General features: G+C 41.6%; 1 protein-coding gene across 2 annotated transcripts in view; it reads right to left on the bottom strand.

The window, feature by feature from the left end:
* LOC124555692 (carnitine O-palmitoyltransferase 2, mitochondrial) overlaps nt 1–18,577 on the bottom strand; it is a 150,094-nt gene that overhangs the window by 84,536 nt on the left and 46,981 nt on the right. For both annotated transcript variants that reach the window (XM_047129694.1, XM_047129695.1), the window contains exons 5-6: nt 11,785–11,926; nt 11,542–11,698 (exon numbers count right to left, since the gene is read on the bottom strand). In XM_047129694.1, the coding sequence (XP_046985650.1) occupies nt 11,542–11,698; nt 11,785–11,926 (299 nt within the window). The remainder of the gene's footprint in view (nt 1–11,541; nt 11,699–11,784; nt 11,927–18,577) is intronic.

Genomic DNA, 18,577 nt, shown 5'->3' with positions numbered 1-18,577 from the left:
ACAGCTAGGTCATCGGTCTCATCGGATTAGGGAAGGATGGGGAAGGAAGTCGGCCGTGCCCTTTGAAAGGAACCATCCCGGCATTTGCCTGGAGTGATTTAGGGAAATCACGGAAAACCTAAATCAGGATGGCCGGACGCGGGATTGAACCGTCGTCCTCCCGAATGCGAGTCCAGTGTCTAACCACTGCGCCACCTTGCTCGGTCCGAGTGGACAAGGTTCAAAACCATCGTACAATATGCATTAGATGAGTATGTGCCAAGCAAGATCGTAAGAGATGGAAAAGAGCCACCATGGTACAACAACCGAGTTGGAAAACTGCTACAGAAGCAAAGGGAACTTCACAGCAAACATAAACATAGCCAAAGCCTTGCAGACAAACAAAAAGTACACGAAGTGAAATGTAGTGTGAGGAGGGCTATGCGAGAGGCGTTCAATGAATTTGAAAGTAAAGTTCTATGTACAGACTTGGCAGAAAATCCTAAGAAATTTTGGTCTTATGTCAAAGCGGTAGGTGGATCAAAACAAAATGTCCAGAAACTCTGTGACCAAAATGGTACTGAAACAGATGATAACAGACTAAAGGTCAAAATACTATGTGTCTTTTTCCAAAGCTGTTTCACAGAGGAAGCCTGCACTGTACTTCCTACTCTAGACTGTCGCACAGATAACAAAATGGTAGATATCGAAATACATGACAGAGGGATAGAAAAACAATTAAAATCACTTAAAAGAGGAAAGGCCGCTGGACCTGATGGGATACCAGTTGAGTTTTCCACAGATTATGCGAAGGAACTTGCCCCCCTTCTTGCAGCAGTGTATTGTAGGTCCCTAGAAGAGCATAGCATTCCAAAAGATTGGAAAAGGGCACAAGTCATCCCCATTTTCAAGAAGGAACGTTGAACAGATGTGCAGTACTATGGACCTATATCTCTAACATCGACCAGTTGTAGAATTATGGAACACGTATTATATTCTAGTATAATGACTTTTCTGGAGACTAGAAATCTACTCTGTAGGAATCAGCATGGGTTTTGAAAAAGACAATCGTGTGAAACCCAGCTCGCACTATTTGTCCACGAGACTAAGAGGACCATAGATACGGGTTCCCAGGTAGACGCCGTGTTTCTTGACTTTCACAAGGCATTTGATACAGTTCCCCACAGTCATTTAATGAACAAAGTAAGAGCATATGGACTATCTGACCAATTGTGTGATTGGATTGAAGAGTTCCAACATAACAGAATGCAGCATGTTATTCTCAATGGAGAGAAGTCTTCCGAAGGAAGAGTAATTTCAGGTGTGCCGCAGGGGAGTGTCGTAGGACCGTTGCTATTCACAATATATATAAATTATGATGTGGATAACATCGGAAGTTCTCTGAGGCTCTTTGCGGATGATGCTGTTGTATATCGAGAGGTTGTAACAATGGAAAATTGTACGAAATGCAGGAGGATCTGCAATGAATTGACGAATGGTGCAGGGAATGGCAACTTAATCTCAGCATAGACTAGTGAAATGTGCTGCGAATACATAGAAAGAAAGATCCTTTATCATTTAGCTACAATATAGCAGGTCAGCAACTGGAAGCAGTTAATTCCAACAATCTTTCTTTCCACGAACAATACGAGACTGGAATAGAAGGGAGAACCGATAGAGGTACTCGAGGTACCCTCCGCCACACACCATCAGGTGGTCTGTGAAGGGTGGTGTTTAAATCACTGCAGCACCTGCTGGGACAGCGAATGCGACGTCCTTGATCCACCACAGTACCGGTCGATGGTGAGGGGGACCTGCAGGTAGGGGGACAGCAGTGCCACCAGCATGAAGATTGTGGCAGGGGGGCAGGGGGGGGGGGGGGGGACAGGGCTAGAGTAAGGAAGAAGTAGGAGGAGGAAATGAATGGCCAGATTTTTGCAGCTTCATACTCTTCATGCGCCAAGCATCTACCCTGATACCACCCACTTCGACCAGGGTCTCTCCCCCACGGGCACCACCCAGCCACAGCAAGGGCCATCTGGCACGTCAGCCGTTGCCGGGAATTCCGATGCTCCAAGAAGATAAGCAACCACTCCTTGGCATATGTGGGGAGGTAACAGCTCAGGTATCAGTAGTGTGATCCCTGTGTTGTCAGGGGACTCGGCCACGTGGGTACAAAACAGCCCCACCACACAGACTGGGCTATGCATGCTGGTGACCTATCAGGGTGGAAGGGAGAGGAGAAGGAAAGGGGGGAGAGGAATCTACACCATATATGCTAGGGAGGGAGTTCTTCCCCAATTGCTCACACTAAAAACAGGAAATTTTGAAGTGGGGGGTCAAACCTCAAGCGAGGACCTAAACACCAAACAAGGATGAAAGAACAGGCAAAATGAACAAAATTGCAAGCAATACAGGAAACCAGGTGGATAGCCAGGTCAACATAAATCAGAACGCTGAGAGAGGGAAAGGAGGGGGCAATGGGGAAGGAGCTAAGAGAGAGAGGGAGGGCATGGTGAAGGAAATGCATCCAAGGCAGGAAGCATTCACTACAATAGCTCAGGCCCCCATGTGCACCATGCACGAACTCACTAAAGAAAGCTGCTCCTTTGGGGTTCAACCATTCCTCTCTTTTCCTTATATTAGCATTAAGACACCATTTCTCATCACAGTAATGATACAGGATTGGAATGGTTGATGATGTTCATGAGCCAAATGATGACAAGCAAGAAGAGATGCACATATAGCAACCTGTTGATTTTTCTGATTTTGGCTTAGTGCATATGGTACCCATGCACCTGATTTTTGAACCTTCCCCATTGAATGCAAATGTCACGATGGTGGAACGGTTTTGTTCATCACATTTACCAGTTTTTGAGCACAACTATATGGATCATTTTGGATTAATGTGTTTAAATGATTTTTTCAAACTCTGAAGGTTTTCCTGAATTTGGAGAGTCACCAACATCAAAATGATCCTCCTTAAAATGGGAAAATCATTTCTTGCCATGCTCTGTCCATTGGCATTATCCCTATACATGGTGCAAATGTTTCTGACTGCATCTGCTGCTGTCACCCCTCTACTAAACCCAAACAGAAGAATATGTTGGAAATGTTCAGATTTCTTCACTTGGCACTCCATTTTCTAGCGTCTACAGCTCCACTCACTATCACCAAATGACAATATGTAAACTCAAATAGCAACAGTGAAATGCAAATAACAAATTACAATTGAGAAACAAACCCCTAGCAACTGGAATACAACATGCAAAACAAAAATGCTGCAAACTTATGCACCAACCTAATACAAAACAAGCTTCCCTTCTTTGAACTTTTTCTTTTTTTATGTCTTCCACCAATCCAATTGGTAAGGCTCCACTTGGGCAGCAATACCCCACAAGAAGATGGACAAGCATTGTGCAGGCAGTCTCTTTCATACATTCTTCAAGTTTTCTGTCAATAAAACAGTCTTTGGTTCGCCTTCCTCACAGCATTTACTGTGTGTTGGTTCCAGTTTCAGTTGTTTGTATTGTAATCCCTAGGTATTTAGTAGAACCAGCAACCTTAAATTTGTATGATTTATCATGTAACTGAAATTTAGCAGAATTTTTTAGTACTCATCTGGAGGACCTCACAATTTTTACAGTTCACAGTCACTTGTTACTTCTCACTGTTTGCATCCCACAGACAGCTTATGTAAATAACTTTGTAATTCACACTGATCTTCTGACAAAATTACTGGATGGTAAATGACAGCATCATCTGCAAACAATCCAACAATTCTGCACAGATCATATCCTAAATCATTTATATAGATTAAGAATACCATACTGAACGAAAGTAATGGGTATATAGAACAGCTGCAACACCACAAAATTTTAGCTAAATTCATCTGTAAAATATAGTGTGTTTCATATACTATTCAAGTGGTGTGTGCAGTGTCGCATGTGAACCAATACCAGGAAGGCAGGCTCCGATTGCTGCATACATTTCAGCTATCTCCTCTAAATTTGCCAAGTGGAGTACTGATATAGATTATTTCTTATGCAAGAGAAAAATGTGTCCGTGGCAGTATTACGAAATGTTACTTGTGATAGGATACTTCCCATTACCAATAACACATCATAATATTGTCATAAATGCATTGGTGGTGTATGCTCTAGCTTTTCCTGCATGAAATAATCACAGATCTCTTTTTAGTCACTAGTTATCTGAAAAAAGGTTGCTGTATTATCAGAAATTATAAAGCAGAGGCTCTAGATGTAACTGATAAGGATTTTTCTGAACTCCAATGACAAATGTTTTGCGAGTTTGAATGCCCTGATAAATGCAGTCGTGCTTAAAAAAAAAAAAAAAAAAATCAGGATCAGTCTCTCCACTATGTAACACTGCAAAAGTCAGTTGCAGTATTGGTGTCAAACAAAAGTATCTAAAATGTTCAGGTGATACATACTATTACTTTATTATATTTGGATTTGAGTCTGTCCACAGCTCTGTGAACAAATGCAACTGATGCCCAAGTCTAAAATACTGAGTCACCCAACAATATTCTCTACCTCTTTTCCAAGGCCACTGCTAGTTTTTCTAGTTAGGCTAAGATCGATACACTATTTGGCAAAGTCCAAAGAATGTGTATGAGTGTGTGCAGTGATCGCAGCTCATCTCTCCATCATTAGGTCCCTTTGGAAACAACGGAGAAGTTATTTAGTTTGACACATGGTGTGGGGTTTTAACTTTTAAGCCCTGACCCACCACAACCAACCCCACAGAAGCATCAAATAATTTATGCACACGCCTCACATGTGTGCAGATAGAAATTTCTAAATTCTACTACAGCAACCACCTTCTATTTTAAATTTCTTTGGCTTTTTAGGCAAACACTGCTTAAATGAGCAACAGCCCCAAAATGGAATAGTCAGCTATATGCACATATGCTTCCATGTATTTTTTTCCTACAAGGGTCAGAAATTTAAGAATGGCAAATAACAGGCGAGATTTATTAGTCTCCTAGTCACATACAAAATAGTATAAGTGACACCACTATTTGACATCACAACTGCATTAAATAATCAACCCATATTATATCTTATTGTAATTTTCAATATTTTATTGTTACACTGTACAATAGAACATACCATACTGGTAGCTATGGCAAAAACTAGCTATGGTTTTATGCTGGACCATTTTTACAGTTGGGTCTTGCTTTTCAGGTATGAGCACACTTCTCACCCTAGCTCGAAGTTGATGTGAGATAACAACACTGTGTTTTCTAGCAGGGGGATTGCATACAGGGCTTTTTGTTAACATGGCTTGTTACTTGGTATTGTTTTTACAATTTGGTTTTACAGTTAAGGTTTCCCTCTTGTTACTTGATTTTAAGTAGATATTTACTTACAAATATTTTTTGTATATCATTATTTCTTCTCCTAGTCATAAGGAAGGTGAAAAGGGGTTCTTTTTTCTTCATACAAAATTCCTGAAAATTTTTACAGTGTTACTTTTTGACGATGAATCTGTGAGATATTTTCTCTGTGCCTGACATCACTGTCTCAATACATGTGAAAAATTTTCGTCTACACACTATTTTAGGAGTACAATGTGCTTATACATGCAAGAATATCAGGTCCAGTTTATAAATTCTCTAATTCCCTGCCCACTCCCATAAACGCCAGGAATGAAATGATAAAAAAAATATATATATTTTTACAACTCATGCCGGAGAACCTAGGAATTTTTGTCACCCACACAGAGCTGGTATCTGGTGCAGACTGCAACCTGGGAGCACCCCTGCCCTCCCTTACAACTCCAGGTCTATGACAGAAATACCACAAATACCGTATGAGAAAAACCCTGTACCAGGGAGAATGCATCCTGAGTGAATCAGAATGGAATCATCAAATACAACAAGTCATATGAAAAGTAAATGCCATACTGAGATTGAATGCAACAATACTAAGGAAATTTAATTCAACCACAAAAACAGAGAGCTTGCAAAACCCTTATTAAATCAATTTCAGAGTACTGCTTAAGGGTCTGGAACACTTATCAGGTAGGATTAATATAGAAAATCTAAATAAAAATGGTAAGTGAATGCTATAAAGGGCAGATAAGAAGTTTTTAGCTTCTCACTTAGACAATGAACTGACATAATTTAGCTCCAGTATGATGGATATAAAGCAATTATGGGCAAAGTTTAAACAGACTGTAAATTGTGCTCTGGAGAAGTACTTGCCTAGTAAGTGGATTAAGGGTACAAAAGACCCACCTTTGTTTAACAACGAAATTCGGAAAATGCTGTTGCACTCATTATTTAAAAGAGAACATGCAAATAACCACAAGGAAAGGCTCGTAGAGATTCGTGCATCTGTGAAAAATCTGTGCGCCAAGCATACAACAACTACCACTGCCATACCTTAGAAAACGATATGGCTGAGAACACAAGAAAATTCAGGCCCAATGTAAAACACTAAGCATGTCTAAGACTTCCATCCAGTCACTCGCCGACCAGTCTGGAGTGACAGTAGAAAATAGCAAAGTGAAAACAGAAGTTTTTAATTTTCTGTTTAAGAAATCCTTCATGCAGGAGAATTGTACTAACACATTGTCTTTTGAGCATCGCACTAAGTCCTTTATGGATGATGTAGTAATAAGCATCCCTGGCATTGGGAAAAAACAAACAGTTGAAACAAATAAGTCTTCAGATCCGGATGGAATCCTAATTCAGTTTTACAAAGAATACTCTATGGCAGTGACCCTTACCTAGCTTGCATTTATTGTGAATCTATTACCCAGTGTCAAGTCCCAAGTGACTGGAGAAAAGCGCAAGTGATTCCCGTACATAAGACAGGTAAAAAACCAAACCCGCAAAACTGCAGTCCAGTATCCTTAACACTGGTTTGCTGCAGAGTTAGAATATACCAAGAGGGCAAAAAGCTTATGTCCAGGAATCAGAATGGCTTCAGGAAACATTACTCGTGCAAAACTCAGCTTGCCCTTTTATCACATGATATACTGCAAACTATGGATGAAGGGCAGCAGGCGGACTCTAAACGCCTAGATTTCTAAAAAGCATTTGACATAGTGCTCCAATGCAGACTGTTAACAAAGGTATACACGTATGGAATACCTTCCCTGTTATGCGAGTGGCCCAAAGACATCTTCAGTAACAGAAGCCAGTATATTGCCCTCAACAACAAACATTCAACAGAGACAAGCGTATCATCTGGAGTGCCCCAGGAAAGCGTGATAGGACCAATATTATTTTCTATATACATAAACGATCTGGCAGACAGGGTGGGCAGCAATCAGTGGTTGTTTGCTGATGATGCTGTGGTGTATGGGAAAATATCAGAGGCGAGTGACTGTAGGATAATACAAGATAACTTACACAAAATTTCTAGTTTGTGTGATGAATGATAGCTGGGTCTAAATATAGAAACATTTAATGCAGATTAGTAGCAAAAACAAACGCTAAATATTCAGATACAGAAATAATAGCGTCCTGCTTGATACAGTCGTATCATTTCATTATTAGGGTGTAACATTGAAATGCAATATGAAATGGAACAAGTATGTGAGGATTGTGGTGGGAAAATCAAATGGTCGATTTCAGTTTATTGGGAGAATTTTGCAAAAGTGTGATTCATCTGTAAAGGAGACCACATTTAGGATACTAGTGTGACCATTCTTGACAATTGCAAGGGACTTTGGGATCCACACCAGGTCACAATAAAGGTAAACATTGAAGGTATTCAGAGGCGGGCTGGTAGATTTGAACAGCATGTAATTATTACGGAGATGCTTGAGGAACTCAAATCGGAATCTCTGGAGGGAAGGCAATGTTCTCCTTGAGGAACACTATTCAGAACATTTAGTGAACCAGCATTTGAAGCTGACTGAAGAACAATTCTACCACTGCCAACATATATTGTGCACAAGGACCATGAGGATAAGATGCGAGAAATTAGGGCTCATACAGAGGCATACAGCCAGCCATTTTTCCCTCACTCTATTTGCGAGTGGAACAGGAACGGAAATAATTAGTAGTGGTAAAGGGTACCCTCACCCATGCACCGTACAGTGGCTTACAGAGTATGAATGTAGATATAGATGTGGATGTGATAGAGAATCTGGCCGAAGCTTTCTTTCCACAAGCAGTGAGTAATGACCCTAGAGCAGGGTTTCACATAATGACAGTAACCTATGTTTTCATGTTTATCAGCCAGCTCTTAGAGCCATGTGCATGCACTCAACAGAGATGGAATATTACATACACTGCTATGAATTATTAGACAGTTCTAATAGCCCAGATGTTGTGAAATATATATAACCTTTTGTAAAGACTGACAGTTAAAAACACTACGAATTTCAGCTGTTTGCATCAAGTAACTTCTGGTATACAAAAAATTAACTAAAATACAGAATTTATTACTTTCCTTGAGAAATAACTTCATGACATGTTAAGATGTTTTGTGCAGAAGTCAGGGAAGATGTTCACAAAATATCTTATCCTTAAATAACGGAGTAAACATTTTGATGAAAAAACTCTAAAAATTGATGTAATACTTTCAATTTCAAACTGGTATTATTATTTCTACTGGACAACATTATTTGCATTTGTTTTGCTGTCCAAAGGAATGAGGCAATTAATGCAGTATGCATGTGAAGTATGAATCATCAAATTTTGAATGACTAAGTGTGAATTAGTGTGGGAATCTCACTGTGCAGCCTTTATGTGAGTCACATATATAGGGAAAAATGAGAATTGTAAAGCAGCCAGTTTTCAGTATTTTAGACATGTAAAATTTACTTTAGTGTGTCAGACAATTCAAGATGGTCTTAATCCTTTTTTATTCGCGTTTTGGAAATGTGTGATTTTGTAATTCCTTGTGAACTGATTTCTGAACAAGAATTATTCCAAAGAAGAAGAGTACTGGATTAAGTGAATCTAAATATGAAGCTGATTGTCAACTGTGTTATTCTGACAACCAAAGAAGAGATCATCTGTGTGCTTTGACACTGGGAGATTTTGTGTGTAGGTCGAGATGGTTTCAGGTCAGCTCTTGTGACAAGAGCCCAGAGCTCTAGGCATTTTTGTTACAACTGAAAAATAGTGATTTTACAGGGAATCTGATTTATCGGTAAAGGTTTATGATCAATTGTATATTATGACTCTCATAATTTTCAATTAGTTATTGAGAACTGAAACTTTCTTTCTGAGGGTATAAATTCCACGTGGCATGCTGTGCAGTCAGAACCATGAACTTCAGTGTACTACAGTGATGATCTGCGAAGTATTTGAATGAGTATTCAAAACCATTTAACAGCATGTATTTTTCCAAACTGTTTATTAATTGATGAAAAGTGTGGTTCTTTCAGTAACACATCTGAGTAAAAATGACAGTACTGAACAAATGTTTTAATGCAAAGACTTGCTTTTCATTTAGTAGCTAGTCAGACAAGCTACAAATAACTCAATTCAAAGTAGGCTATAATACAGTTAAAATATCTATGCACCCTGTTGACACTACATTGCAGCTAACATTTTACAGCTTTCTTAGCTGAGGAACATTATATCTCACTTTGGACCAGGCTGTGTTTCTGCAGAACTCACTAAGGTGAATATTTTGTATGTTAGTAGGAAGGCAAAACATGAACTGCACCACTTGGATGTGTCCAAAAGTCATCTCGCAATTAAAAAAAGGCTGCCAAAGGTGGAAATGTTATGCAAAAGCATGCCAGTGTTTGTAGGCAGTCACCCCTCCACATGTGGATTGACACATAGCCCCAGTGGCGAAAAGGAACAGTCATCTCACTCACAGGCAGATCGCTGCACATTTTGCAATCGCTTCCAGTACAGTTCTGTCTGCCAGAACCATTTTGTGGAAATTAAATCTGGCTAGTTTGTATGCTCAGAGGCCCGTTACATATATACCACTTCAATCACACAATCGTTGAGAAAGATTTCATGTTTGTTGGGAGCGTGCTGGTTGGGGTCAGCAACAACAGTCCAGAGTGATATTCTCTGACTAATCCCAATTCACTGTGACTAGTGACTTTGGCCACCAGTTAGTGTGGAGTGAGAGGAGAACATATGTTCATGAACATCATTGGTATGGCCTGGCATTATGCACAATGGCCAAGCACTGCTCCATTTCTCTGCGCAAGGTATTGTTATAGCACAACGGTACTGCAGGAAGATTCTTCTGGATCATGTACGTCTGTTTAGGGGTGCAGTAGGGCCTGACTTTGTTTATGGATGACAATGCCTGCCCACACATGACCATTGAGGTGTTGGACACACTGGAAAATGAAAATATTTAACGTGTGGAATAGCCTGCGTACTACCTGGACCTAAAGCTTGCACAGCACACCTGGGATGGTCTTGGCAGTGGTGTTCTCAATTAACACCCCCTCCCCAAACAGTACAAGAAATGAAAACTTGCCTTGAAAGAGGACTGGAAGAATATTCCCCCAAGGACTCCTCAACAGTTCGGTAACCAGCACGAATAACAGGTACAAGATGTCCATTAGTGCCCGAGGAGTACATATTCCTTACTGAGAGTCCAATACTGACCTTTATGCTGTGAATCTGACCTGTGTCGAGCATGGATGTTGTTTATGTCTGTTATCCTGCTTTCTCATCTTGTGGAATCAGTATCATTTTCATTACAAATATACTGCTCCACCTCTGCTATATATGTACTGTGTTTCATGTCATCCACAATTGCCTGTGATTATTTCTGCCCAACAACGTCGCTGCTCCTTAGCAATTCAAGCAGTGTATTAAACACAGTAGAATTAACAAGCTGTCCTACTGTAAGAAGTTAGGTGCCAAAAATTCAGCTTTTTTATGTTGTTGCTAACAGAATAAAAGGAATAAGGAGAACATTAGATATGAAAAACAAGCTCAGAATGGAGACGGAAATTGGCCATGTCCTTTTCCTAGGAACTATCCCAGCATTTGCCTTAAGCGATTTGGGGAAACCACAGAAAACGTAAATCATGATGGCTGGATGGAAATTTAAAATGCTGTCCTCTAAAACGTGCTAATAATATAGCTGAATAACGTTTAGTACAGTATGCCTTGCTCTGTTATAAACACTATATCAAACAACTGGAACACGGAAACAAACTACTACAAAATAGGAACATTCAATTTTTGGTCATCTGTCCATTCACAAGATGTTAAACATTTTACTTCTCTGCTGCCTTTGAGTTACTACATATTGTGAAGTGCAGCTTCCTCTAATACAATGCCATCACTCAATCATGTGATAAACAGTATAAACAACACAATACATTTCAGTTTATATAATTGAAACAGAATACATGAACATAATAAAACAGTCTAAAGACATTTCATTCTCTGGCTACTACACTATCCTCCAAAGAAATCCACAATGATACGGGCATCACCTGTACAGGAAACCAACATTTTGACCATAAAGTTTTGTCTGCTTTGATTATTTATTAGTAGAAATGTCTTAGCAGGGTGGAATATATTCATTTCTGTTCATCACCACAAATTTCAGCAGTTTACTCCTAGGAAAATCATCTTACCATCTCTATCCAGTACGTCAAAAGTATAAAAATTTCCACCCTTCATAACCAAGATGTGTTTTGCAGCCTCATTTTTGAAGAGGCTGTCCTTTCCAGTACCAGGTATCCGGGTGGAATTGAATAAACTACTGTACTGAACCATGTCTAATGGGTACGCCTACAATAAAGAAATGAAAAACAAAACACATTAATAAAGGTAGAAATCCTCTGCCATAAAGACAAATGTAACTCAAATGCACTTGCCTTAAACATGTAAGCCCCATACCAAGACACTGATGATGGAAGAAGACGACACACTCTTCGGAAGAGATCTGTATCACTCTTCTTTGGATTTAGGTGAAATACTTCTGGGTCAAGAGTTTCTGTTTTTAAAGACCTCATAAACCTACAATTATAATGCAAAAACTCATTCACATTTGTTGCAAAAATAAGAATTAATAAGCTTTCAAATGTCTAATATCTGTACACAAATTCAATTTCAATTTTTTTTTTTTTTTACTTCATTTTATATAAATTTTATTCTGGTCATAAGATGCTCATAATATTTCACAAGAAAAATAGTAAATTACTGAACTATGAAATTCAGCATAACAAGGCACCACCACCACCACCACCACCACCACCACCACCACAACTTTAGTATGGCTGAATCAGGTAAAAAATCCAGAACACACTCAATATGAGCAGAACCTCATAGTTTGAAAATCATTTTATGTCTGTTTTGTTTTGTTTTAGGGTGCAAAAACAACTCAGGTCATAAGCACCTGTGTCAGAACCTTATAACACTAATATGAAAAAGGAGTTAAAAGCAACTACACATTCATCACAATCAATGAGAGTAAAGAGATCTAAGAACAAGGACTTCCTCTTGGAGAAAGGTTCACAAAATATGCCGCAGAGGCAACACAGGTTCCAAACTAAAGATTAAATGTCCTTCGACACTTTGCTATGATAGATAAAAAGTAAAACGTGGGCGACCGCACCATTTTCTAAGACAGCTGCTAACTCAAGATGGCAAACATACATTAGAAAGTAAGTCGTTAAAAAAAGGGCATACAGTCAGGAAATGGTGAACCATCAAAGGTAGGTTGGTTGGTTGATGTGGGGGAAGGGACCAAACAGCGAGGTCATCGGTCCCATCAGATTAATGAAGGAAGTCAGCCATGCCCTTTGAAAGGAACCATCCTGGCATTTGCCTGAAGTGATTTAGGGAAATCATGGAAAACATTAATCAGGATGGCCAGCTGCCAGTTTGAACCGTCATCCTCCCGAATGCAATCCAGTGTGTGAAACACTGTGCCACCTCACTTGGTGTCAGAGGTTGATGACAATGAGCACAAAATAGTGGGAGATCACCACTTCACAAGTGGTGACGGCTAAATTGACAGTACCCAATACATAACCTGGCTAAAATGATCTTGTGGCAAGAGGGCTAAGAGGAAATCAGCCAAGCAGTTGAGAGAGGTTTAATTCGCCACAGCTTGTTCCCTTGAAGGGAAGACCAGGGGTGATGCAACTGCTGACAGATGGCAATATGGAGATCATCAGAAGGAGTGTTAAGAACTAGTGAGACAAGGTAGGAAGACTGCAGCCTGGCAACAGCATCAGCAGCCTCGTTTCCTGTCTGACCCATGTGTCCAGGAACCCAGATAAACATCACAGTGGCTCCCACAAGTATGACAGCGGTAGTTCGACAGCTTCTGCATAGAGACTCTCAACTGGGCTAATGTAATAGGAGCCTGTGGCCTAACGGATTCCATGATAGTGGATTGTATATAACCAGCATAAAATGGATGGACATGCAGATCCATAAACGAAACACCCATTGCCTAGTTTCAAATGGACAAAGGGTCAGTACAAACGGAGGAGGGTGGTTCAATCTGCTCCACATGAAGTACAGCTTATGACACATAGGACACTGAGGGACTGCGTACAACAGGCGGCCATGTAAGACACGTGGGAGGGTTAAAAAGTTTCCTATCAAGCATGAGCCCCCAGGAATTTTGTAGTTTCAGCAAACAGAAGAGTAACAGACCAACGACCTAAAGCCAGTGGAAGAAACCCATTGCACTGCCAACATTTCATACAAACTGTTTCGTCAGTGGAACAGCAAAAGACAGTCGATGCTCCACGAGTAAAGACGATCGAGACATCACTGAAGACCCCGCTCAAAGAGACAAGTCCATGGAGGACCACAAAAGATCGTGAAATCATCTGCAAAAAGGGAGCCAGAAATGCCCAGCAGGAGACAGGCCATAACAGGGTTAATGGCTATAGCAAAGAGGATGCTACTCAGGACGGAGAAGGCACCCCGTTTTCCTGGTTAAAGGTGTCCGACGATGCAGAACTCACAAGGACGTTGAAAACTGTCTTTTAAAAAATCCTGAAGGAAACAGGGCAGGTGGCCTCAGAAGACCCACGTGTATAGAGTACGGAGGATACCAGTCCTCCAGTAGGTGTCATAAGCTTTCTCCAAATCAAGAAACACAGCCACAGTCTGGTATTTAGGCAGACAACTGTTCATGACATGGGTTGCCAAAATGACAAGATGGTCAACTGCAGAATAGTGCGCTTGAAATCCATATTGTGCAGTGATTAGTAAATTGCAAGACTTGAGCCATCATACCAGCCAGGCGTGAATCATACATTACATCACCTTGCAGACACAGTTGGTGAGAAAAATGGGGTGGTACCTAGAAGGAAGATGTTTGTCCCTACCAGGCTTAGGTATGGGTATGACAGTGGCTTCACGGCCAGTATCTGGGAAACGTGCCATATGCCCAGATGCCATTATACATATGAAAAAGAAGGTGCTTGCCCGCAAGAGAAAGGTGCTGTAACATCTGAATGTTAACATCGTCCGGCCCTGGGGCAGAAGATCGGGATGAAGTGGGACCACAATCTAGCTCCTGCATAGTAAAGGTGGAATTGTAGAATTCATGATTCTGAAAGGAGAAGGCTATCAGCAGAGACTCCTTCACTCGTTTCCGATGGAGGATGGCAGGGTGATAGTGGATAGAGCTCAAAATCTCCGCAAAATAATGTCCTAAGGTGTTGAAGATAGCAATGTGGTCCACAATGACATCATCTGCTACAGTCAGGCCAAGAACTGGGGAATGGACCTTTGTCCCAGTGAGCCACAAGAGGTTGGCCTACACGATGGAACAGGGAGTGGGACTGTTAAAAAGAACTAGTAAATGACATCCAGCTAGCTTTTTTGCTATCCCGAAGAATGCGACGACACTCTGTACACAATTATTTATAACGAATGCAGTTTGCTATGATAGGATGACAGTTAAAACACAGAGAGAACGTCTCTGCGTGCGAATTGCATCGTGGTATGCCTCAGTCCACCAACGGACAGAGACACGGTGTGGTAAAGATGAAGCGCGAGGAATGGAATGTTCTGCGGCGGTAAGTATACTGCTTTTCAAGGTATTCTACCTGGTCATCAGAACTGGGGAAATGTTGTTCGGCGAATGTCACCAGGGAGGAGTTAAGCCAACAACCAGTCTTGAAAAGCTGCCATTTGGGTTTAATATAGGTGGGATAGGAGTCAGAAAACTGACAGAACATGGGAAATGGTCACTCGAGTATGTGTCAGAGAACGGACCACTCGAGGCTACAGGCAAGCTGGGCAGTGCCAAATGAAAGGTACAAATGGGAACAGGTGTGCGTGGAGTCTGAACAGAATGTGGATGCTCCAGTGCTGGGGCAGATGAGGTTGAATTGACTGAGAAAGTCAGTCAAGAGAGATCTCTGAGAGGTTCTGGAAGAGCCCCAGAAGGAATGGTGCGAATTAAAGCCACCGAGTAGCAAAAAGGGAGGAGGGAGTTGACTAAAAAGGTGGAGGAAGTCTTTCCTTGTGACACCAATGACTGCAGGATGTAGACATTACAAAAACAAAAGATGAAGCGAGGAAGGAAAATGCGAATTGCAACAGCTTGCAGCTGGGTGTTCAGTGAGATGGTTTGATCTTGAACATTAGCCCGAATGAGCACAATTACTCCCCCATGTGATAGAATGCTGTCTTTGGGAGAAAGGACAAAGCAGACCAGAAGGAAATGCGAGAGGTCAAAGTGATCACGAGGACGCAATTTTGGGAGGCAGAAAACAAGTGGACGCTGCAGTTCCAAGAGCAGCCGTAATGCCTCCTTGTTGAATCTAATGCCGCAAGCATTCCACTGGAGGAGAGTTGTGACAGGGAAAAGGGAGGAGGGGAAAAAAAAAAGGGTTGTGACCTTGGCAGCTCCCGAGTACCAGCCTTTGAAGACTCACTGCAAAAAGGATGCAGAATCTGGAGGATCCTGTTCCATGAGATCTGCGGAGGCATCAGCACTCTCACTGGGTTGGCCCTTGGATTCTAGGGCAGAAAAATTGTTCGTGGTGCACACCAGCGAAACAAAGGTCAAACGAGTGAGGGTAACACACAGTGCAACATTGAAGAGGACCTTCAAGTTGACAAAGAAGAAGACTGTTTGCCTTTGTTCAATTTCTTGGAGCCTTTGTGGTTGGCAGATGAAGACCCTGATGTTTGTTGGTTGGAGGAACGTAAAAAGTCTTCATGGGAGTATTCCTTCTGTCCTTTCTGACCTACCAGTTCTGTAGCAGGTGATTTCACCAACGGAGGTGAAGATGTGGTGGCTTGTTGTGAGGTGTAGCAAGAACAGTACTATAAGTGCCAGACAGTAAAATACAGGCCTTTCAAGTAGCCAACAACTTGCGAGTGACTGGGTAAGGCACTTTTTCCTTCACCCAGATCTTCTGGATGGGCCGCTCATTGAGATACATGGGAAATTCTTGGGATGAGTCTGCATAGCCACCACTGCAACTGAAACAGTGGGGAGGAGGAAGCGGGCAATTGCCCTCATGAGCATCCCTACCACAAGCAACACATCTGGCCGTGTCTTGAAAAGACATTTAAGTGTGGTTATAATGTTTACACTGGCATCGGGTTTGGAATGTATGATCGGAGTGTGATAACTTCACAGACTGCTTTGATCTTGGATGGAAGCACAACTCTATCTAATATGAGAAAAAGAGTGTGTGGAGGCACTAAGGTTCAATCAACCTTTTTCAAGACCCAATGGACTGCACTGATGCCCTGATCAGAGAAGTAAGTTTGAATTTCTCCCTCAGTCAGACCATCAAGTAGCCTATTGTAAATAACACCACGTGAAGAATTCAGCACTCGATGGGCCTCAACATGTACAGGATAGCCATGGAGGAGCGAAGCTGCACGCAGTAGTTGGGCCTGAGAATCACAAGTTGTCTCCTAAAGCGAAGTGTCATTGTGTAAATGGCAGCAGGATTTCACAGGGCCAGCAATTGAAGTCAACACCTTTCTGAATTATAAACAGATTAATTGTAGCAAAGAACTGACCACCTTCAGAATGTAATACCACGAGGAACCCAGGTGCAGCTGGTTGAGTCTTGGAATCATTACTCTCATCCTTTTTAAGTTTAGTAGATGTAGACTGACATGGTGATTGGCTCATCACAAGAAAATCCCACATGATTGCCAGTGTCTCCGATAGTGAGGTCCTGCCAACTGTCCCACCCCTACAGAGTGGGGATCACCCGCCTTATGTGTTTGTTCACACGTCCAAAACTCCCGAGAGACGGACCAATTGGCAATTTGGTAAGGTAACATTTCAGGCAATAACCCCTCCCTGAGCCTGGCCTGTGCCTGGGGGTACATGTGAACCCTACCTGTTGACCTGGGGCTGGGAATTACGTGTTTCTCAGTCACCTGTTAGGCATCAGACACATGGGCCAGCCTTCAGGAGTGCACAGGGAGGAAGAATAGACAAAGAGGAACCTACAACACTGAAGCGGAGGAAAGGCAGGAGATGGACAACAACAAAAGAAAGAAAGAAAAAACAGTGGAAGAATGGTTCTGATGTCTGGCTACTGAAAATTCAGAATACATTCCCAAAAATACCCCAGACATGTTTTCCAAGAGAGGGAAAAAGAATAGCAGGCAGACAGACAGACAGACAGACAGGCAGCATTTAAGGGAAAAAGGTGCTGTAAAGGCTGGGGCCTCATGGTACCAAGCATAAACCCACGAAAGAGTGGTGAGCCCCCCGGGGGGAAATTCATTTTAGAGTGTTACAATTACATCCTCTGTATTGAGATAGGTCAGAAAAGTAAGGGGAACAGCATTAGGCTGAAAGACATCGCCATGAGGACCTCAAAATAAAACACAACCCTTGACCTTAACACATCAGGAATGTAACACATCAGGAATTTAACACCTTCTGTCCGTTACTGGCTATGCAAACTAGCAGCCACCGTATTGTGTACCCGATGGCAACCCACAGAATTACACTACGTGCTGGGTTCGTATGACGATAAATACAATCTGGCAACATTCATTCCCTTCAGAGGATCTGTAGGTGGATACATCCAGCATGTTGCTGTATGCAGCAACAAACAATGTGGGGCCACTCCTGTGGCCAATGTTGCCATAGGGCACACAACTGTTGGTGCACTTTTCTCTGCTTCTGTGTCAAAGGAAGCCACTACAATAGTCTCCATGTTGGCAGTCTGAGGTGATCCAGATATTTCAAGGCATTTTGGCTATTTTTCAACCATGACTGTCAAGAAATACGTAAAGTGTTTTTTTTTTTTTTTTTTTAATTACCGCTTTACATATGATCCAGATATTGTCGCACTGTCCGTGTGGATACTCTTCTTGCTGCAAACAATCCTAATTTCTCATTTTAGATATGCAATGTGGCTGTATGATCCTGCATGGATGAGTGACCATCTGTCCTCTCGGTTCCCACTCTTGAGGAACTTGAACTTCTCAAAGCTTGCATTTTGTTATGTATGACTTCACTGAACTGACAGATTTTATATTAGCACAAAAACTGTGGGATTGCAACTGGCGCAAGCAGCAGTAACAACAATGTGGCGATCCGATGGCAGGCTGTAGGTATGGCGAATAGCCAGTGAACGTCATCTGCCAGCGTTTGTAATGCCAACAGTAAAATTCTGAGGTGGTGGTGTTATGGTGTGATCATGTTTT

The sequence above is a fragment of the Schistocerca americana genome, chromosome X, assembly GCF_021461395.2.
Source record: "Schistocerca americana isolate TAMUIC-IGC-003095 chromosome X, iqSchAmer2.1, whole genome shotgun sequence".
NCBI classification, from domain to species: Eukaryota; Metazoa; Arthropoda; class Insecta; order Orthoptera; family Acrididae; genus Schistocerca; species Schistocerca americana.
This window is presented reverse-complemented; position numbering and strand designations above follow the sequence as displayed.